The sequence below is a fragment of the Saccoglossus kowalevskii genome, chromosome 8, assembly GCF_978046115.1.
Source record: "Saccoglossus kowalevskii chromosome 8, keSacKowa6.1, whole genome shotgun sequence".
In the NCBI taxonomy this organism is placed as follows: domain Eukaryota; kingdom Metazoa; phylum Hemichordata; class Enteropneusta; family Harrimaniidae; genus Saccoglossus; species Saccoglossus kowalevskii.
In genome coordinates this window covers 33,807,785-33,831,976 of record NC_140648.1, presented here as the reverse complement: position 1 = coordinate 33,831,976, position 24,192 = coordinate 33,807,785, and the positions used below count along the sequence as shown (strand labels likewise).

Genomic DNA, 24,192 nt, shown 5'->3' with positions numbered 1-24,192 from the left:
ATAAATTCCCACACAATTACTATACGCATTGCTAAGCCCGCCAACAATACAACGTTTCAAATAAGCGCCAACCGAAAAATATGTATCGTGAAATGACGCAGTATAATAAAAGCACAGTGCAAGTGTATGGCTTCCTCTCATACTTTGTCGTTTGGTGTCGCCACAGTCCCTCTATCACTGTGGTGTCGCCTTCGGCTAGAGAAGGAAACAGTCGTGAGTCAACTGTTTCGGGATATGTGGACTAGCGACAACACGGGGAATATCTCAAATTTACTCGAACACCAGTAATCATTTTCAACCAAAAATTCAATAACTGTCTAATTAATTGTAACACAAATCCAAAATGGGAAATGTGTGGGTGACCATTTCTCAGGCACTTTATATAATATGAGCTCACATGCATGCCCGATTCAAATATAGTCTGGAGAATTTATAGAAAACCACAATTTATTTTGCTACCAAATATGTGACTGGCATAAATTGGACTAATTAAAGTCCACTTATAATTTATATATTATTTTAATGCAATTCCGAATTCTGCGTTTTAGGGTTTGCCGTTTTGAAGTGTGAAATGGGGTGATTTTTGGGGGGGGGGGTGCTTTTAATATCGAATTGACTCACGGGAGATTTGTTTATTTCTGATCACCTGACATCACAATCACGTGCGCCACGCAGTATTCAGCCTGACCTTCTAGTTGTGCTACAATCAGCGAATAGAGGGACTGTGGTTGGACGGACTTTTAACGAGACAAATCACTTGTTTAGCACGCACAGCTACGAAGTAAGTTGTCGAGAGCCCACATATGCATTCATTAGATGGTATAGTTTGAATTTCAAAATTCAACCCTTGTGTATATTACTTTCATAATAAACTGCTGATAACAAGCATCGGTTTTGCTGCAGTTTAGCAGCTCTTATTGGCCGTTTAAGCTATTTTGACGTATACCACGACCAAGAGAGCTGCATAAACTGCAGCAAGCATCGGTTTAGCCCTGAGTACAGTCCTGTAAGTTGGCCTCCTTCCGCTGATCAGTCGGCCCCCACAGTCCTGAGAAGTCGCATAGAGCAGGGATTCGACACTATTGTGAAGGAATGTATTGGGCGATTTAAGAGGCATTCAGCTTTGCAGTTAAAAAATAAGCAGGTCGTCACGTCTAACTATTCTGAATGCCTTAACTGGAAGTGAAATTACATAAGATTTCCCACTCTAGTCGATCAAATCGACATTTTCCAACGTCAACCGAAAGTATACGCCGCCATCTTGTTCTTGACGTATTTATAAACAAAATGTTGTTTCGTTGCGTAAAACTAGTTTTTGCCAACGTTCCAGTGCTGTAGGTTCGTTTTTCGGCCACAAAAAGGGTATTTGTGATCGCTGGATTTGATCGATAGATGTTTTAGCTGGTTACAATCATGTAAACTGCAGAACGGTTCTCCGCCATAAATTTGTAGGCGGGTGTCGAATCCCCGGTCTATGCGACTTCTCAGGACTGTGGGGGCCGAATGATCAGCGGAAGGAGGCCAACCTACAGGACTGTACTCAGGGCTAGCATCGGTTATAACATGGATGTCCATGGTTATAAAAACAAATAGTGTGGGCGGGGTTGAAATATAAAGACACATTTTTTTCTATTTTCAATTCTTACTTCACAGGCTGTATTCTGGGAATGCTCTTCTAGTGTTTTCAGCATGAAATCGTCACATAGCTGTTACATCATCGCCACCATTGTCCGTATGTCTCGGTGTCTGGCATTGGTCGTCTTCCTCCTGGTCGCAGGACGGGCCCACACACAACAGTGCAACGTTGATGACAATGTTCGATTTGACTGCTTTCCTGAAGACGGTGTTACTCAGTCTAAATGTGAAGCACGGGGTTGTTGTTGGAGACTTCCTAAATCATCTGGAAACCACACTACTCCTCCCCGCCGTGGAGGTAGACTACTTCCTACACAAGATGTGCCATACTGTTTTTATCCATCTGACTACCCTACGTATAGTCTGTCTAATTTGAAAGAAACAGATTATGGGTATACTGGTGATCTGAGGAGAAGCACTCACAGCTATTACCCAAAAGACATCATGCAGTTAAAACTTGATGTTTATTTTGAAACAAATACTCGACTACACTTCAAGGTAAATCACCCAATTGCATGTGCCGTGAAGAAGTGCATCTCAAATTAGCCTGGAATCCAGTCATTCAGAGTGCACTTGGCAGTGGACCTAAAAATGGCCTCGTGATTTGCTATGTAAATACGTAGATGGTCCAGAAGTCTGTATCATCACTGATTGGCATTTCCATGACTTCAGTACATTACCATGGGAACATTCGCAGACTGACCCGTATGTAAGGCCCACCAACAGCCCTCAGGACAGATCCACTTGTTCATTATTCTCTTGATAAAAAATGGAATATTTCCAGTAAAAGTGCATATATTGATATAATGCAAAAATATAATTTTTTAAAAACATTGAAAAATATTTATCAAACATTTATCTTGAAAAATCCTCATACTTCATTCAAATCTAAAGAAGATTGCTTTCATTGGCTGTAGAAACTATTTGGTAATGCCCATTTCCCAAGAGTCTGTGTTTGAAATTTATAAAACATTACTAAATACATTGTACACAAGGCAAGCAGTTCTGTGATTTGTCCACGCAGTGCATTCTGCTCATTTTTATAAATATTTATAAATGTCAATATCAGTTGAATACAACAAGCACAGTGCACAACAATTGATCAATTATTATTATTCAATCAACCAATTAAAACTTCTCATTTCAGTTCAAATTATGAACATTTTAAATATTTATAAAGATGAAGGGAATGCATTAGTTCGGCTGAGAGTATGTTTAACACTAAATATTATATAATTATTCAATATTCATAAATTACTTTAATCTGAAAACAATACATAACTGTTTTTCATCTCCAGATTTATGATGCTAATAGTCAGAGATATGAAGTACCCATCGAGACACCAAAGGTTACTGAGAAGGTGCCTCGTCCAAATTATGAAGTGGACTTCATGCATGAGCCATTCAGTTTAAGAGTAGCCAGATTTGACTCGGGACAAGGAATGAATGAGACTTTGTAAGTTGTGTATTATTATAGACAAGTAGAGCTGTGTTATTTATTGAGGATTTAAATTATTGTAAACCATGTACAAATGTAAATTTTCACGATTTTATGACATGCTGTAGAAATAAAAAAAAATTTTCCCTGATTGGATACAAAATTTCACAATTTTCCTTGACCCTCTGAATTGTGAAAAATGTTTCCTTCGCAAAATTGAAGCAATTACAGTAATCATATACGGTACACATATATGACAATAAATCAATCAATGAAACTTGCATATAGCAACAAAATAAATTATGAGGAATTTTACTTTCAGCAAAATAGATTGATGCGTCTTAAAGTCCTTTTAAATTTGGTAACTCTAGGTGAATTCTCACCTCAAGTGGCAGACTGTTCTAGAAACTAGAAGCTTCATATCACAAAAATTGCTTACCATACATAAATAACCGCAAAAATAACATCAGTGTATTAATCTAATTTTATGAATATATTTTTCTGTAGATTTAATACCAATATTACAAGATCATTTATGTTTACTGATCAGTTTATTCAAATCTCGTCAATTCTACCAACTTCTTACATTTATGGTTTGGGTGAACACAGAGCAGGATTTCTTCACAGTCTTAACTGGACAAGGTTAACAATGTGGGCCAGAGATATACCACCTGTGGTATGTATACATTTTAATTTCACATTTCCTTATGCTTTTCTGCTGACCTGAATAATTCTCGTATTCATTTATTTACTGGTATTTTGAATATACCGTACCAAGGTGCAAGTATGTGTGTTGAAATGGGCGTAGTGCTAGTGGTTAGTGCGAATAGCACTAATCCAAAATAGTACTAGATCTAGGGGTAAAATGGCACAAGATCTGGGGGGAAAATATACACAGTGCTAGTGGCTTGTTTTGTTATTGCATTGTCAACCACGAGAAATATATCACATATTTATTGTCTTGAAATAAATTAATATTTATGTAAAATTGCTTTATCATTTTTTCATGATGTGTGACAGTGGTAAAATATATAATAACATAATTTGCATGAAATAATAACACCACAAAAATTACAAAACATCAATGATGAAATGAAAAAATTATTTCACTTTTTTTGGAAAAAGGAAATTCATAATGACTCCAGACCAAATGCTCATTCAAAAAATAAACTTAGAACATATAGAATATTTAAAACAGAGTTTAAATTAGAAAGCTACCTAACTGAACTCCAAAATATTGAACTGCGACAAATTCTGATAAAATTCAGATTGGGAAACCACTGCCTCAAAATAGAAACAGGCAGACATACTCACACTGCAGTGGAAAAGAGAAGTTGTAATTTCTGTACCAATGACTAGATTGAAAATGAATATCATTTCATAATGACATGTTCACGATACCAGACACAAAGGAATAGCTTATTTGAAACAGCAGAGAAAGAAGTGCCACACTTGAAAATGAAAACAAATTCTTAATATTATTAAACAACAACAACAAAATGTCTATCCCTTTGGCACCTCCCCTAAATTTAACGCAACAACATTATTAAGATTATCTTAAAATAGTACAGTACAGTTGTAGTATAGTTGTTAGCTTATTAGAATTAGTCAATTTATTGTGGGAATTTTATTAGTTTTACATGTAAGAAATGTAATCCTTTTCATTCTTTTCGAAGGATGTTGTGTATCTCAAAAAATGTACTAAATGTGTACTAATGCTCAGTTTTGGGTTAAAATCTGTTCATATTAATAATTATCTAATTATCTAATTTGCATAATAATTCATAATTTTTTGGTTCTAATCACATTTCAATGAAACTTGGTAAATAGATGTGACATTGTGTAGACCTTATTAGTTTAACATTGAAATCTATGCATATTAATTACCTGATTTGCACAATAATTAGTCAGTTTTCAGCTTTTCCATCAATATCTAAAGTTCGTATCATATTATTTCAATGAATCTTGGTACATAAAAAAAAAAAATGGGACCAAGAAATCGCCCAGGATGATGATTTTTCGGCAGTATTTTGAGGTGCTATTTTAATCATTCCTGACGCCTAAAAGAGTCAAATTTAAGTTCTACCACAGTCATTGACACCTATTCAAGAGTATGATGTTTAACGAGCTGTTATCACTGTAAACAATGTAAATTATTCTTCAAATGCTAAGTTTATCTTTTGAAAACAACTTATTTTTTTATTTAAAAAAAATCATGCCATTTTCCCATCAAAATCCAAGCCAAAAGATTGTACAATATGTACAACATTGGCAAATCTCTTCCGTGTTGCGATCATTAGCATTAACATATTTAAATGAGCTATGGTAATTTGAACACGTTGATATCATCTATAATTTTGATTGGTTAATTAGCGATTTGACCTATCACTTTATAAAATTCACTGTAACTGAATATGTTTGTTATATTGATACATTCTAGTAGATTGAATACAGTGTATCAGAATGCACCCCGAAAACCCCAAATAATAATGTATAAAGTTAAATTCGCATTTGAGTCAGACTTATTATTTTTTTTTTTCAGGAAAATACCAATCTGTATGCATCTCATCCATTTTATCTGGCAGTTGGTAAAGATGGCTACTCACATGGAGTATTTCTACTGAATAGTAATGCAATGGGTGAGTACACCCTGGGAATCACCCAAATGAAAATTATGTAAGGGAATCTTGTAAGAAAAAGCATGAATGCAAATACCTTCTGATCACAGTCAATTATAGACGACAATAATTTTTCTCCTGGCAGTGTGCATATTGTTACATGCTTTCTGATTGATTACTAAATATTGCAAGCATCGGTAACGTCCATTTCCCAAGAGTCCTTGCTTGATCATTTCAGTCATTAGTCAATTTACTGCCATGAATGCAAAAGATAAAATAATTAATGTGAACTAACTGCATAGACAATTTTTCATCCTGGCAGTGTGCTTGTTGTTACGTTCATTCTGATTGGTTACTAAATATTGCAACATTCCATAAAATTTTCTATCACATTTGAAGCACACTGTCAAATTCTTGAACCAGAAATTATCTCTGCAGCAGTGAGTACTACCGTACAGTATACTACTTTTATTTCGTCAGAGACACATTTCATTATAGCAGTGATAATTCCTATTGAGTCCTATGTACATCATGGAATGTCAGAGACAAAGTTTTGTTTTCACAAATACCGTACTATTATATCATCAAATGAGAAAATTTCTAGCAGCAAAAAATTACAGTATCTATTGCCAAGTTCAGAAAATGCTATATTTTATGTTCATGTTTGAATCCCTTCACTTCTTACTCCCATAGATGTGATTCTGCAGCCCACACCAGCTATAACCTATAGAACTATTGGTGGTATCCTAGACTTCTATGTATTCTTGGGTCCCAGTCCTGATCAGGTGATACAGCAATACACTGAGGTGATTGGCCGACCGTTTATGCCGCCATATTGGAGTCTGGGATTTCATCTATGCAGGTGGGGGTATGGCAGTTCTGATAAAACACAGCAAGTAGTAGAGAAAATGAGAAAAGCTGGAATACCTCAGGTAATGTACAAAATTTATTTATAACATTTTCATTACTTTTTTTTTCAGACTAGTAGCTTGTAGATTTAGTTCAACCAGTATAATACATAATATTATTGGATTTACAATTTAACTATAAAATAAAAATTCATCTTTCAAGAGAACCATTCCGAAATCAGATCTCGGCCCTACATGTATGGAATATGCATTCACAGTACATAGTCCATTCATGGCATCCAGTACATAATAGAAGCCTCATCCCTAATAGAAGTTGCACTGATTCTTTTTGAACATTGAGACCCCATAATTCACCATTTCTCGTATGTATAGAAGAATAGAAAATAGAAGCTACATCTCCTCTGTTGCATTGTACCAAGCCGCAGTTCAATTACGTTTTGCATGCAGGCATTCTCCGTCGCTGAGACTATGGGTCTTTTATCACTAAGCTAGGTAGTTGCCAGGGAACGTCCCACTAGTTGTGGCTCTCTGTGGCTCCCTAGGTCAAGAAGACTCTGCAAGGGAGAGTGGCATGCAGGGTGCTACAGTGATCAAAATCCAAGCATATTTTGGTGATATTCATGACGACGGATCAACTATAATGTTGACTTTAAACTAGTATGGCATTGTGATAATTTATGCAGACATGTGGAGCCATTGTAGAGAATAACCTTGAGATCCCCCATAGACATCCTAAGATGAATAACTTGTGCTGAAAGAAATCTCTCTGTTGGTTCAGTTTTATCCCATAAGTTCTATTTTTATAAATTGTAGGATGGCCAATGGAATGACATTGATTATATGGATAAACATCTTGATTGGACGTATGATAAGACAAACTTTTCTGGTTTAAGTGATGTTGTGAAAGATCTACACGACCATGGACAACATTATGTTAATATCATTGTAAGTATTTTGCTAGTACATCACATATTATAATCGATATCTGGCTGTAAAAGGTACCGATAGTGTGCATATACTTATAGTACCCCAATTTGCTTTTATCATGCCACGCCCATTTCTGACTGTTTTTCAAGCCTCATTTTCACATTGACGGAATATATCGATGATGAATCGTACGTATCGTATCATTGCAGTTGGCCAGAAAGTGAGGTTTGCACACATTAGAGATTGATTATATCCAATCTGAACCAACTTCAACTTATTAGGATGATGTATTCTTATGAGATTGAATGTCAAGGGTCATTACCTCATCTAGTGCACGTTAAAATTATCCGCTTTATATGTGTGTCCATTGAATACAGTGAATTGAATGACGACATGACGGGTTTTTTTTTATGGAATTTGACAAAAAATTTATAAATGTTAACCCTGCAAAGACGTTTACACTTTATTAAAATCCAGAAATAAATTGTCATTGGATATATAGAAGCCATTTGGTAATGCCCATAATTACCCATGAGTCTTTGTGAGTTTTCTTCCTCCGATCATTGGTTGATTTAATTTGCTAGATATATATAATAATTTATTTCTGGTAAAAACAATGTCGTCATTTGAAATGTATAAAACATTTATGAATATTTTATATAAAAAATGTTTGTCTTTACGAAATTTACTGTATGGCTTCATTCTATATCAATTTAATTTGTCTGAAGTGTAAATTTGTTTTTGCCATTTTTCTCCCATCATGCATTGCTGAATGTTTTGATTTGTTCATGAAAATAATAACTATTTCCACCATTAGGATCCAGGCATCAGTAACCAACAACCTAAGGGGTCTTATGCCCCTTATGATGATGGTTTGTCAATTGGAGCATTCATTACTTTTGCTAATGGTTCACTTGTGAAAGGCCAGGTAAACACATGTAATATGAAACACAACATTTAGGTAGTTTTATAACAGTGATGGGGATATTTGTCCATGTTTTTACTACCTGAGTTTCAGCCCTCCCAAAAACAAAACATTTCAAGACATTTGTCGTCTTTATTGTAATTTTCTTTTTCTGAATCAATATCCAAATAAGGATATGATTATGCAATAATGATTATTACTTGATTAATTTTGTTTAAATTGGTACAAAGGTAGAAAATACTGTCAACTACTATTTTCTCTTCCAAATGTCATAAAATTTTCAAATCATGAGAATTCTTGGCAGTGAAAATTAAGCGGTTCACAGTAATCGTGTACCCTAGATAACATAACCATGTGATGTAACAGTTATCACTCTTAGAAAACAAATTAACTGTAATATACAGCTATAAAACTTGTGCACAACAAATATGATTACTGTTATATACCTTTAAAGTTGTGTTTCATTTCTTTAATATTATTTAGAAATGAATATATTCAATATGTTTTGAAACTAATAACAGGACCCAGGTATCAGTAATGTTCAGCCAAGTGGTACTTACCCAACCTATGAGAATGGTTTAGCCCTTGATGTCTTTATTAAAGTCAGGAACAACACAGTTGTTGGTGTGGTATGTATTCGTCACACTGTCTGTGTTGTGTAAATTAGGGAGCAAGGTTACTGTAATTGTACGTACATCATGGATACAAGTCAGGTTATCAATGCGCTCTACTACACTTGCTTGGAGTCATTGCTAAAATCATTTTGTTTAATGTCAGTCATAAGAATTTCAAAAAAACTATTTTTTCATTTTATATTTACCATGGCTTTCTCTGTATGTTGTTCAAATGTTGACCTCATTTTCATTTTCAAAAAATGTTGTTTTTTTTGTGCCAGGCGACAGTTCTGGACATTGAGTGTCACTGTCTCTCCTGACCTTTTTGACTCCCCTGTGCGAAGCACACAATGGGAGTCTTTGCAGTTAGTGTGTCTTTGCAGTTAGTGTGTCTGTATGTATGTATGTGTGTGTGTATGTGTATCTGACTGTTCCACTGCTATCTCAAGAACCATACATCGGTTTTTGATGAAACTTGGTGCATAGATGCTCTGGGCCAATGCACAGATTTGATTAGGTTTTGGTAAAACCCATGCATATTAATTACCTAATTTGCATGATAATTAGCTGATTTTTAGCTGTTCCATGACTGTTCCACTGATATCTAAAGAACCACCCATTGGATTTTAATGAAACTTGGCACATAGATGCTCTGAACTAATGCGCATATTTAATTAGTTTTGGCTAAAAATCTGTGCAATATTAATTAATTACCTAATTTGCATAATGATTAATCAATTTGTGGCTTTTCCTCTGATATCTCAAGTACTGATGAACACATTTCAATAAAATTTGGTACATAGATATCATAGGACACTGCACAAACCTGATAGCTTTTAGAGTAATATCAGTACATATTAATCACCCAATTTGCATAATGAATTAATTTTCAGCTTTTGATATTTCAAGTAGTAATCCTCACATTTCAATAAAATTTGGTACATAGATGTCATAGGACACTGCACAGACCTGATAATTTTTAGGGAAATATGAGTACATATTAATTACCTAATTTGCATAATTAATTAATTTTCAGCTTTTGATATTTCAAGTAGTAATCATCACATTTCAATGAAATTTGGTACATAGATGTCATAGGACACTGCACAGACCTGATAGTTTTTAGTGTAATATCAGTACATATTACTTACCTAATTTGCATAATTAATTAATTTTCAGCTTTTGATATTTCAAGTAGTAATCATCACATTTCAATGAAACTTGGTACATAGATGTCATAGGACACTGCACAGACCTGATAGTGTGATAGGGTAATATAAGTATATATTACTTACCTAATTTGCATAATTTTCAGCTTTTGATATGTCAAGTAGTAATCATCACAGTTCAATGAAACTTGGTACACAGTTACTTAAGAACTGTGCAGAGACCTGATTAGTTTTGGGGTAAATATTTGTGCATATTAATCACCTTATTAGCATAATTAGTTAATTTTTTCCATGAATGTTCCACTGATATATAAAGAACCACCAATTGGATTTTAATGAAACTTTTAAAGAGTATTCATCATCACATTTCTAATAATAATAATTCATAGTTTTTTTGTTCTAATCACATTTATAATGAAACTTGGTACATAGATATTACATTACGCAGGCCTTATTAGTTTCACACTCAAATCTGTTCATATCAGTTACCTGATTTACATAATTAGTTTTCAGCTATTCCATCAATATCTCAAGTACAAGTAATTTTGAATTAATTTTTAATGTGTCTTCAATACTCTCAGCACACGGGAGTTCTTCCTAAGCTTTCTTTAATTTTTTTTGTATGTGCGAATTGCAAGTGCTAGTGCTGACACATGATGCATTTTGCCACAGAAGTCATATTCATGTTTGGGACTACATGACAGGGCTGTGTGGCCAGCTCTCTGTCAAATGGTAATTTTTTTTAATGCGCTTTCCTGGCGTCAACCAGGCTCGGTCGAACACAAGCACCTGCGGACCTTAACCAAGGTTCCCTCAAAGTCGCATTCGTTAGTGAATGAATCTCGGCCAGTGGAATTGGCTTTCCTATTGAGTCTGTGGCACACTCAACCAGGGTAGCTATCGACCCTTTGATGTTCAGCCTAAAGTAGGATTTGAACTTGGGTCTACCAATCATGAGTCTGATGCGACAACCACTATGCTACCAGTGATCGGCGGATCTCAGCTGTTTACAGATGGATTTTGTTCAAACTTTGTACATACATTGGACATTGATGCACATCATTTTATTTTTCAGATCGGATTCAAAACGGGCTGACTGGTGGCCATTTTGTTTTAATCAATGCAGTTCTAGTGCCATATCTCTGACATGTTTTGACGGATTATGTTCAAACACAGATGTATTGCTATGAGTAATATTTCTCAATATGGACAAGTACTCATTCGATAATCAGATACAAGATGACTGAATGTCAACCATTTAAAGTTAAAAAATCATCATAATCAAGCATCAGCTTCTGGATACATATCTCTGACATGTTTATTTTCAAACTATATTAAGATAAACAAAACTCTCTTAAATTTGATAACTAACTGGGACTGTGCCACGCATGGCTTGTTATTATTATGTGGACTGTAATCAAAATTAGATTTTTTACCCTGTCTGTCAATGTTTTGGTATCACACATTAATTATTACATGTTAATCAGCAATATGATAATGTTTTCTTTATTATGTGTGTTACCGTATTTCAAAACTGAGGTCTGCCTTAAGTGTACTCATCTAATTCACTTATTTTGTATCATATGGCAGTAGTTTATAGTATTCACAAGTGACATGGAGTGTGTAATATCACAAGTTAATATAGTATGATAAACATCCATATTTGCATTACAAGTCATCATTTTATGTGTTTAGAAAAGTAATTTGATAATTTTATTGTATAATATGTATTGACGTAATACAATTACACTAACCAATAACAATGTCAATCAAAATTTAGTTTTGAACATCTGTAGCTAAGATACCAAACCATCAGTGGCCGCAAGTGTAAACCACTGTAACTATGGAGGTCATGTCAAATTTGCATAATTACTATGCCAATTACAATTTCTTTATCTTTCTGGCTGTCATGCTTGTGATTTCTCTATCATTTTCTCAAAAGATGGGTACAAACAATACACTAGTTGTTCAGGGGATATCGCTTGGGTCTAATATCATTTGCATTTTTACCTTGCCCGTACCATCAAAGATGGAAGGGAAAGGTATATTAAGGGAAAGATTTTGTCCGGCGTTGTCGTCGTCGTCGTCGTCGTCGTCGTTAATAATTGTTATTGTGTGCATGATAACTTTACTAATTCTATTCCAAACTTTATCAAACTTGGTCACCTTGTTCATCAGTATAACGTCTTCCCTGAGTTTGAACAACAGATGTCCTGTATGAAAATATCATGCAAAAATTGAGAAAAACTGATAAAATATTTCGACTGTTTCTACTTGACTGATCACTGGTGATACACATCAAAGGTCACTGATCTCAGTGGAAATATGCTTTGTTGTATGTGTTCAATGAAGCAAATGATTTATCTTGTAATAATATCCTTGGTAATGTATCTCAGAATCCCTTACTGGGTTTCAAAACCAACTCATGGAGAGATTGCACAGTCTGATACACATTTGCAAACCTACCAATAAATCTTTACAGAAAACAAGATGTCAGAAAATCAATATAGGCACTCCTATGAACTGGGTGCCAAACTTTGATCAAGATCTGAAGCTAATAGAAAATCTGTTTAGTTCAAAGTTATCAAATCAAAAACAATACATAAAAAGCAAAACATTTCATCCACATTTTAAAAAGAAAATTGTTCTAAAATATATGTATTCTGTATTTGACAAACAGTTCATTCGACAAATGAAAACTCACAGGAATATGTTTCAGCTATTAGAACAGAATGATAGTTTTTATAATACTAGTTTAAAAACTCACTTCAAACAAAGATTGCAGTGTTTGAAGATGTAGGTTCTCAGGAGGCAATAGTACTGTTGACTTCTCCCTCCACTGGACACCAACTAACTATTTAAAGCAGAGCTTGCAACATGATAGCTATTCATAAAGGGTGTTTTTTTTTTTTTACTTTTCATATAATACAGTAGTCACACAATGAGGCAGTTCATATTTTTTTTATAAACTAACTTTTTCATCACAAATTCACAAAATAGTTTTTTTTATAGTCTGCACTTTCCTTCAGAAGATAGGGATGAAATTAACCTAATTTTTGGAGTAAAAACTGAAAGTTGACTCAAATTTTTTCTGTTGGCTCAAAAATATATAGAAGAAATATTAAAGAAAAAGTACAGAAAAATGTGGGTGAGAAAGTCTGGTGGTAACAGATTTCCATGAATGTTTCTTCTCAATAGATGTACAAACATCTGGATATGCTGCTTCAAAATGTTTTTTCTTCTATACAGGTATGGCCTGGTGAGACTGTGTACCCAGATTTTACCAACCCAGTCACAAAAGTATGGTGGACAGCTGAAGCCAAGGCGTATCATGATAAAATCAATTACGATGGTTTATGGATTGTAAGTTTTCACTAAAATAACTGTGAACTTGTTTAAAAATTGTTTATACTGTAAAATACTTTATTTTAGCTGGAGTTAATTTACACTTTTACAATTTAGACTTTTTGGGTGTTTTGTATGGAATTTATTTTCACTGATTTCTGACAAGTTGAATGTAAAATATAGAAAAAAAAGTACATTCGCTTTCATTTTATTTTCACTGAATCATTCCTTCAGCGAAAATAGCGAAAATTAATTCCAAGTGAAAATAAAGTATTTTACAGTAAGTATGATCTGAGTGTAATGCATGTAAGTCCTGTTTAGGTGATAATCCATTTTTGGCAAAAGTGCCTTGCTTTGCTGACTGTACTTTTGTACTGTATTTTGAGCCAACAACAAACAAAACAAACAAACAAACAAACTTTTCTAGATGTTCAATGTCAGCTGTGTTTACTTTTATCAAATTAACTTATGAAAATAGTTTTAATAATGCTTGGTTTTTATTATTTTAATAAATAGGATATGAATGAACCTTCTAATTTTGTTGATGGATCAATACTTGGTTGCCCCGACAACAGTTATGAACACCCACCATATACACCAGGTACATGTATTCACAATCTAATATTACATATATTTATAAATTTAGTTAAATTTGTAGGCTTTTTGTTGAAATAAATTTACTTGCGATTAGATGTTTACATTACCAAGCTATGACATCATAAAAATCTCCAATTCTGATAGTGGTGATTTATAATAGACGTTAATGAATTAATATTATATAATTCAATATGAACTGAAAGCCAGGACTTTATGTCTAGGGTTATCAATCGTATTTTCAAACATGGCATATCTCTGCAAAAAGTGAGATTCATGACTAATGTCATTATTATTTTTATTTCAGATGTACTTGGCGATAAGTTATCAGCATTTACTGTATGTGTATCAGCCAAGCAATACTGGTCAACACATTATAATGTACATAATTTATATGGAATGTCAGAAATGATCGCTTCCCATGAGTAGGTATCATATCATGTTTCAAAACTTTGCAAGAGCTTTTTAAATTAAAAATGAAAAATAAAAAAAATAATGGATTTGGATCTGTGATTGCATAATGCACACAATCAAGGTTTTACAATATTTTGATCAGAACACTGGATTTGAATAATACTTGTTGCTTCTCCATCAGGTAACAAACTTAATATAAGTAGAGTCAATGATTTAACCAGACCAGATACTGTTCAGAATTATTAATTATTTTTGTATACATGTAGATTCATTAATAAGCTTCACATGTTATTGGCTGTTGTACTGTGACATCATGTTTACATTTTTTGCCAACCGTCATGCAAATCTGTGATAACAAATGCCCCTTACTGGTCTACACAGGCTTGGGATCTGCTATTATAACTTGTTTTATTAACAGGAACATATACATTTACATGTATATTTAAAGGGCGGTAGTCATGGCGTCAAGCATGAGTGAGATATATTAGTCTCATATAAACAAAGATGGCGACTTTGATTGTTGCGCTTAACAACGAGTACAAACTGAGACATTACAAAGCTTTGATTATATATTTTTAGGTGATTGGAAGGTATCAAAGGAGTCACCGGCGGTATTCAGTGCAAGTCGCGCCCAGGTCAAACCTCATACATGTGATTTCCATTAAAAGAGTGCATTGGATTATGGGAAAATCAATGTTTATCAACACAAATGCAGCGTGACGACCACCGCCCTTTAAAAACAACAGCAGTAAACAACACTGTTATGTTATCTCCAAGTGCAAATCCCCGGTTCTTGCCAACCAGTCACTGTGCAAGCATGTAGAATGTAAACAAATATATGGCCTATAGATTGCATTTTTAATATGTCTTACTGTAGTATTTTCAGAAAATTCTGAATTGCTGAAACTTTCACAAATAGACAAAAAGCAAGATTATAATGGATTGAATACATGAAATACAATAGTAAAGTTGAATTTTTATATTTTTAAATAGGATGTCATGCCTCTTTCTTTCTCTTACATTTACAGTGCCCTTGCTAACATCAGAGGAAAGCGACCGTTAGTGATATCACGATCTACGTTCCCTAGTAGTGGCAAATATGGTGGGCATTGGTTGGGAGATAATAACAGTTTGTGGAAAGATATGTGGTATTCAATACCGGGTGAGTCATCAGTAATATGATTTACATTCAATGATTTTCATGTATAGTGTTTACAATAATGTTAGTGAATTATATAATATATTGAGATGGAAAATACATCCTAATAATGTATGTGTCTAAAACGCTATTGACATAACAAATTCCTGACAGTTTTCTAAGCTATTTACAAAAAGTGCCTGCAATACCATTAATATAGACTTAGCCATTTTTGGCTTAATGGTATGGAGAGATATTTCGCATATCAGAAATAAAAGTGAGATTATTGCTGTCCGAAAACAGGGACTTAAATAATATCATCACTGTGTCTGCTACCATCTGCGTGTACCTGTATCTTATATCGATCAAACTTTACAACTGAAAAATTTTCACCTGAATGAATCAAATAGCTGACCACTTTTAGTTGTACTACTATTTATTTACTACTTGTCTGAGTATTGAGAAATTTGTTTATACGAGTTTATGCAAATCCATCATGAATGTGGCTCAAGTGTTCATATATGGTTTGAATGAAAAAACAAATTATTTCTGTTGCTTTTGGAAATTTTTTAATTAATAGGACATTATTGTATTCATGTATTTTCCATCACTAATTGAACTTTCAAAAGTTGCAATCACCCCCCCCCCCCCCAAATGAATGCACTTTAGAATGACCAATGATCTCATAATGTGGATTATCTTATTCTTGCGGGAGTTGACGTGACTTACAGTACATTAAAACAATTGGAAATTAGTATTTACTCTGATTTGCCCAGGGCCTTTAAATTTATATTCATTTTAAAATGAAAATATTTTATAACAACTTGTTTTTTTCAGGTATACTAAATTTCAACTTGTTTGGTATTCCATTGGTTGGTGCTGACATATGTGGTTTTGGTGGTACCACCACAGAAGAACTTTGCCAAAGATGGCAGCAACTAGGAGCTTTTTATCCATTCTCACGAAATCACAACACACTGGGGTCAAAGGTAGGATGCAAATAATGAGGTTTAAATTTAATTCATAATTTATAATAGTAATGTCCAGCCTGTGAAGCTAGTACTATGCATTCAGTCATCATCAACTTGAAAGTTAATATTGGGGTAAATATTGATGGCTGTGATTATTTTTTAGTGTAAACTTCACAACCGAGTGGACCGTATGCTTTTGATGTGCTATTTGAAAATGTTACTTTTCAGAGACATCTTCATAAAGTATGGATAGATCTTCAGTTTTTTAATGAAAGTTCTATACTTTGTTGAAAAATGGGAGGTTCTAAATTCTACATTTTGACTGAAATGTGGGTCAGACTTTTTATTTAGTGTCAAAAAAATGTCACAAACAGTTGCATCACATTTTTACAGCATAAAAAAGAATTTACATCAAAGCTTCACAATGTGAAGTACTCCACATTGCCCTGTTACCTTGTATGGAGAGTTGTATATTTATTTCTTTGTTTTTATACATAGGATCAAGACCCCACGTCATTTAGTCCAGCAATGCAGAAATCTACCAGAGATATTCTTCTCATTAGATATTCATTATTACCATATCTATATACTTTATTCCACAAAGGTCATGTGACTGGTTCAACCATTGTCAGACCACTATTTTTTGAGTAAGTTTCCCTAACAGTATTGCAGAGAAATAATGTCTTTGGGTAGTATTGTCATGCTATCTATTTTGATTACACTTTTTACTGATTTAATAATAAATACATTTGTATAATGTAATTGTAGAATGTTAAACTGTGCGTGAAATAGATTTAAAAAGAAGTCTGAGTTGTTTCAGTTTCTCAGGCTACCATGGATGGATCATGCAGCTTTAGGCAGATAGTTTAATGTACAAGTTTTGTTTTGTATGTTGATTCAGTATTGAAGGCATCCAGTTTACACATGATGAAATATTTATAAAATATGAACAACATGTTCCCTTCATGCACTCACAATAAAGGGCAACAAAATATATTTTGTGACATCCTTGTATTCATATGAATTTCGGAAGATATCTTTGGAAACAACAGCCACAGATGATGTGCATTCAGGCAAACTGGCTCAGGACCAAGTGCTTATGTAGACTATTTTCTCTTCACTGAGAGATCTTGCATTATCCATGAAATTGAATGTAAAAAGGCAGGACAGTCAAAGGTCATATCGTAAAAACATTGCGTTAGATGTATGCATTTCCAAACTCAATAATGGTGCTATACTCATTTGATGATGGTCACTTTGACGAAGTAAGGATATCTCAATGTCATATTTCCCTCTCAAAGATCAACATTTTGACATTGAGCTACAAAAAAAAAAATTTAAGTTCAAAATCATATCATTCAATTTGTGCAGCAGATATCTGGTCTGACAGTGAGCCGAAAATCACCAATCGATCCATTTGATTGTTTTTGTTGCCAAATTCGTGTTTCATTTCTTCTGAATACCATGGTTATGTAGAACGGCGTTGTAGTAGTGGAAAGGCTCTTTTACTCCATGAGATCTCAGCAACCATTTGCATAATCAGTCTGCTGTAAATTATATACAACTGAAGCTATTGTACAATTACAATATATTTTGCCAAAATTTCACTGTAGATTCTCAATGGACCAAGAGGCCTTCACCATTGACAGACAGTTTCTGTGGGGATCATCTTTACTCATATCACCAGTATTAGAGGAGAATGCGACCAGTGTCAATGCTTATTTTCCGGCTGACACCTGGTATGATTTTTACACTGTAAGTATTATGGCCATTCTTTGTGATACAAGATTCTTATGTATGGTTGCTATTTGCATAAAATTCCCATAGTGCATTGCATGAGAACAATGTCATTGTACTGAACTTGAACAAACAATGTATTCATTGATATGGGACCCTTGACTGGCGCTGTCGGGCGATTAATTTGTTTTTCTAGTTTAAATAAAATAAGAAAAATCGCGAAATGGAGGTGTGTTTTTTTTTAATTCTACGACTAGTACGAGTTACTTTTTAAGTCTATTTACGACGACAACAACAATTTCAATGTGCCGCCATGTTGGGTGTGCAGTGTGACCTTTACCATGTTGACCTCATTATGCACGTATTTCTGCGCCCACTTCATTATAATATGTGCTTTCATGAATATGTAATAGCAATGAATTTCCTGCAGAATAAACCAGTCGGGATGATTTCGCGAAATTTTTTATTTTATTTACACTAAAAAAAACAAATTAATCGCCCCGACTGTGCCAGTCTAATGAGACCCATATATTGAATACTGTGCAATAACCATTACATCATTTCAGAGGTACATTACTTGGGGTTTGTAACTACGGTGACATGATACCAAGATCCCGTCACAATCTCGCTCTCGCATAAGCGTTCCAACTCAGAAAAATGCGAATGCGCATGCCCGAGGTAACTAGGATACTGGGATGTCCAGGTGGATCAAAATAGCTGCCCACGGTATGACGGATTACGAGAACTATATTTTCTGTACATTTTCGATGTATTACATTTTTCACTATGATAGCGACAAGAAAAGTTTTATTTTTTCATTACAAACCTTGAACATTGATATGTGTCATGTCAGAAGGTCGTAGCCTCAGTCTCGCTATCTACGAGAAGTGACTTGAATTGGATCTTGACATGATGTCACCATACAGTACTATGCGAGTTGCAAACCCCAAGTAATGTACCTCTGATCATTTCTATAGCTTTATTGGGGTCTCTTGGGACTATTATGTGACACCATTTGATGTGTGATGCTGAATTAGTGGCGATTGTGAAAAATATATAATAAATGTTCAAATGCAAATACTCTACAGAGTATCTATCAGCTACCAATTTTAATTAGTATTTGAACTTTTATATAGTGCTCCAACACACGTTGATTCAAAGGTATGCTTTCGTTTTAAACTACTTCTGTGGGTCACAGTGATTCAAAACAAATCAGAATTCTCATGATTCCTTGTTTGTTTTTTCATAATGCACAATTTATTCAAACTATCCTATGTTTGTCATGGTCTCAAGACCCCAATAAAACTCAGGTTGCAACTTTAAGGTAGAAAATAAACCATTGCATTTTGACATTTCTTCTTATTTAAATGACAGTGTATGTCAGGATATGTCCATTATGTATTTAAGAGTGTAGGCTTTATAAAACCTACATTGTAGTGAAATGGAATTCCAAGACATTTTTGGATTTACATATGATTTGATTCTGATGTCTCTATTTATCAGTTACATTATTCATTTTATCCAGGGTACAAGAGTGACCAGTCAACCAAGTAAAGGAAAAATGATAACCCTAGATACTCCGCTAGATAAACTTAACCTACACGTGAGAGGCGGCCGTATCTTGCCGACACAGGATCCTAATACCACCACTACTGCAAGTAGAAATAACAAATATGGACTGATTGTAGCAATGTCGATGGGTTCTGTAGCTAATGGAGAGTTATTCTGGGATGACGGCGACACATTAAGTTAGTAAACATACTATACTGTATGCCTGCTGATGTGTAAAGCACCTTGTCAAGATGTGTCACAAAAATTTGATTAAAATTGCTGGTAGAGGCTCTGGTGTACATCATCTACATCTGACCATAGGCAGCTCCTACTAAAGAGATTTGTCAACCATTTAGACCATGTCTTATTAGAGAGTGGTCTGTAACGAGCTCTGATTGGTTGCTCATACAAGAGCACGGTTTTCACATGGACAGATGAACCTGGCAGCTGTGTTTTAAAAGTGAAGAATTCAGTTTGCAGGATGTTCAGTATAAGCAATTCAGTTTCACAAAAACAGAGAATTTTTTTCATTTACATTCAGATATTATTCTTTTTATAATGTAAAAGCAATAATAAAAAACAGAGCTTCGTTTTTGAGAAAATCATGTTTATATTACAGTATTCAAATTTAAAAAAGAAAAGTAATTGTTTTTAGAAATTATTTGAACAGGGATGTAAACTGAGAACAGACTTCTCAAGGTAGAGTGAACCAAGTGAGTATTGGTCACCAGATCCGGGAGGAGAATAACACACTGGAGAGGAGCACTTGTAGCCAAGGTGTTTATTCTCAACTGCTAGGCCCTGGAACTGAGTCTAAATACTCACGAGATGTTCCATACAATGTATCAATATCATTATGCAAATAACTAAACTAAACGTCATAGCCTCAAATCATTACAAGGGACAACCATTTTTTAACTTATTCACAACTGATGTGAATATTAATTATAATGTGGATATTATACCCTTGCTTGTCATTTAAATAAATCTAAATATTTCTCCCTGTTCTTTGTATAAGTATTACCACCATAATACTTTTTTACTCAAATATCTGAATCTTCTTTTTATATATCAATAGGTACTTATGAAAATGGCAAATACATATTTATGAAGTTTTCAGCTGTTGATAATAAAATCACTTCCACTGTTATTAAAAATGGATATCCATATGCTGATAAAATGGAGCTGGGTTCAACAAGAGTGTTTGGTGTTGCTAAGCAACCAACCAGTGTTTCAGCCAATGGTAAAGCAGCAACTTTTACATATGATAGCAAAACACAGGTAGGTAATGAATTGAAAATCTACATTTTATTTCAACAAATTTATTCATTCTTTTCAAATAGCACCCTCTATGTTCATTTTCAGAAAACACTTCGTTTTTGTCTTTGTTTTTAGAGCATGCTTGCTTGTAGAGGGATACATCTTTGTACATGCTACAAGGTTGCAAAGTTGCCACATGGTTTGATAACAGAATATCAGAAATACATTACATCATCATAATTTATTTCTAACTGTGAACTTGGTTTTGCAGATGTTGACTGTATCGGACATGTCATTGCCAATGAAGGTGCCAATAAACATCACTTGGAAGTATTGATTACGACATTGAGACTGCCAAAAACCACTTTAGCATCCAGCCACTCCTAGCATCAAAGAGTAAAATAAGATATGGATCCGTGCGATGTTCATATTAACAAATAACATATACACAGTATTGTATTTTACTTTTGACCTAAATCATAGTTTAAAGGTGGTGGCCGCTGCGACACGTATTAATCAAGATATTAATGAATGTAACATAGATTTTATGCATTAATGTGCTACACGACAACCACCACCTTTTACAGCCATTCTGAGAATTAGTCAGTCAGTCAGCAAGATGCCTTGTAACTTTGCATTATGTCCAATTTAGACTTGATGGCGCCGATCCTTTGACACATGCACAGTTTAGATCATTCGTTAGAATATATATGAGCAGGTTATCTTGAAGTGTTTAAAAATTGTTTTTGAATCACATACAATGTGGATACTCAAGAAATGAAGAAAATCACTATGTTGATAATCTCAACAGTGAATCCTACAGAGCACACTATCCTGCAAACTGACTGTCTAAATAATTCTCAGGACCACTTTAAGGTCATAAGATACATAAGAAATAAGTAAACATTAAATACATGCAAGATACCTACATATGTACCTTGTTGGATCACTGGCTACAGCATGCAAATAACTAGAGAGAAATATTTGTTTTCTGGGGGTTTAGGTGCTATTTATGAATATTGCTTTTACTTAATATCCCATGGTGCTGTTTTGCATGAATTGAAAAGTACACACAAAATATTGATAATCACAGACTAGTAGGCAGGGAAACCAGATTAAATTGTGCAGGTACCAGATCTTCAAGTAGCAGATTATTCAATTGTGATTGGCTTGATTTACATTGATTGCCTTGGCTAGATTTACATGTACATTCATATTAGTATAAAATGTCCATTGTGATGTGCCAAACATTTTCTTAACATCATAATATGCAAATACAATATAATTCTGATCTGAAATAATGAGCCTAATAAAATTAAACACTGCAAACCTATATATTTGTGTTTTTGTATGTAATATATAAATCCAAAATACAATTTTATGAAACAGAATGATGGCAGACATTTGTTTTTTTTACTAAGTTTGTTGGTTTTCAATTTACAAAACAAGTAATGCATGGCTGAATATATAAACTATACTATTAGTGAGTGTACCTTCATTTGATTTTCATGAAAATATTTTAAGTTTTAGGTCAAAACTGGAAATGTATGTTGATTGCTCTTTTTTATGACATATTTAGAAGATTGTTTTATTCAGATATGGTGTTTTTGACAGCTGCTTGCTAACTTATCATAGTATGTACATTACCGGTACATGATGTTAAATACAAATTTTGATTTTGCAAGCATGTGATTTTTACATTACTTATGGCAGATACAAATAAATTAATGAACTATAAGGCAAAGGCCTTATAGTTTGATTAATTTATTTGTATCTGCCATACATGTAGACAACTCTCAGTGTACAAATTGTGTTCATAATTCATTATCATCAGCAATAAATAGAATAGGTGACGAGGAATTAAGTATCTGTGTCAAGGTTTGTTTGCAAGGTTTATATTTTCATACAGAAAACAAGCAGTAAACCCCCTTGTAAATGAAAATTTACAAAGCAATTTGTGAAGTTTTTAAAATCAGCATCATCCCAAAAATGAAGCCAATTTGCAACACTAGTATTTTGAAAAGTCAACTCTGCTGACTGCTCATTCTTAATGTATCGTCTCGCCTCAAAACCAGTTGGTTTTCATCAACATTCCAATCACAAATCTAAGGCGTGCATATTCAGGATCATAATTAATGAAATACATGACATCCTTTTCAAAAAAGTTGCTTTCAAAATTGGATGGGTTATGTGTGCTTGATACAAATAATTGTAGTGTGAAACCTACAGTACTGCCTGAACATTTTTTGGAAAAATTTATTTATATTTAGCTCGCTCCACTGTCGAGCGGAGCTTATATGAGTGATTATTCGTCGACGTCCATGTCAACTTTTTAGCTCCACTGCCGTTCATATTACTGATTGTCCGTTGTCAACTTTACAATTTCAACACTTTGATATGCAAGTACCTTGGATGGTTCTTTCTTGGTCAATTTTATTCATTTCATGTCCAAATCTCTATTTTTGGTGAAAAGTGATATTTTCGACTTCTTGTTAAAAACAACAAGTTCAATTGCTTTGATATTACATATATACCGGTAGGTACTACATGTGGACCTCTCTCAGATTTGTTCATTTCGTGATGATATCTTCAATTATCTAATTTTGATTAATATTTTTGTCATTTTTGGTAAAGAAATATTTTTGAATTTTTGTTAAAAACAGCAAGTCCGATTGCTTTGATACAAAACATATTGTTCATTTTCTAATGATATCTTCAGTTCTTTAATTGAAATGTGCCTTGCTAACAGCTAATTCAAAAGACAAGTCATTTAGTTGACATCTAAAGTTGTTTTCTAATATTTCCTTTTGCAGTTGAGTATACACCCATAAAGTTTCCAAGAATGCCCTGATACTTTGTAGTGTGTGCATATTGTATATTTAGAACGAAACCATTCTAAGAACTATTTTCTTCGACTTTTGGGAGAAAATCAATAAACATTGACAACATAACATGTTGAGTATTATATCATTTATTAATATTTAAAG

General features: G+C 33.8%; 1 protein-coding gene across 1 annotated transcript; it reads left to right on the top strand.

Annotated features, from left to right (window-relative positions):
- Positions 1 to 709: 709 nt before the first annotated feature.
- Positions 710 to 23,065, top strand: LOC100366661 (lysosomal alpha-glucosidase-like). The gene is made up of 18 exons (XM_085502515.1): positions 710 to 781; positions 1,654 to 2,133; positions 2,934 to 3,091; positions 3,581 to 3,749; positions 5,616 to 5,712; positions 6,385 to 6,623; positions 7,374 to 7,505; positions 8,305 to 8,415; positions 13,445 to 13,558; positions 14,057 to 14,141; positions 14,442 to 14,559; positions 15,577 to 15,710; positions 16,524 to 16,675; positions 17,156 to 17,304; positions 18,271 to 18,412; positions 19,920 to 20,142; positions 21,024 to 21,226; positions 21,477 to 23,065. Exons 2-18 carry the CDS (start codon positions 1,690 to 1,692, stop codon positions 21,540 to 21,542), a joined length of 2,736 nt encoding a protein of 911 aa, XP_085358641.1. The 5' UTR covers positions 710 to 781; positions 1,654 to 1,689; the 3' UTR covers positions 21,543 to 23,065.
- The last annotated feature ends 1,127 nt before the right edge of the window (positions 23,066 to 24,192 follow it).

Bases quoted from the DNA above. Each gene is read 5' to 3' on its own strand.
- LOC100366661 (XM_085502515.1), top strand. From the start codon at position 1,690: ATGAAATCGTCACATAGCTGTTACATCATCGCCACCATTGTCCGTATG. The intron at 14,560-15,576 runs GTAGGTATCATA...TTACATTTACAG, and splicing joins GAAATGATCGCTTCCCATGA to TGCCCTTGCTAACATCAGAG. The intron at 17,305-18,270 runs GTAAGTTTCCCT...ATTTCACTGTAG, and splicing joins GTCAGACCACTATTTTTTGA to ATTCTCAATGGACCAAGAGG.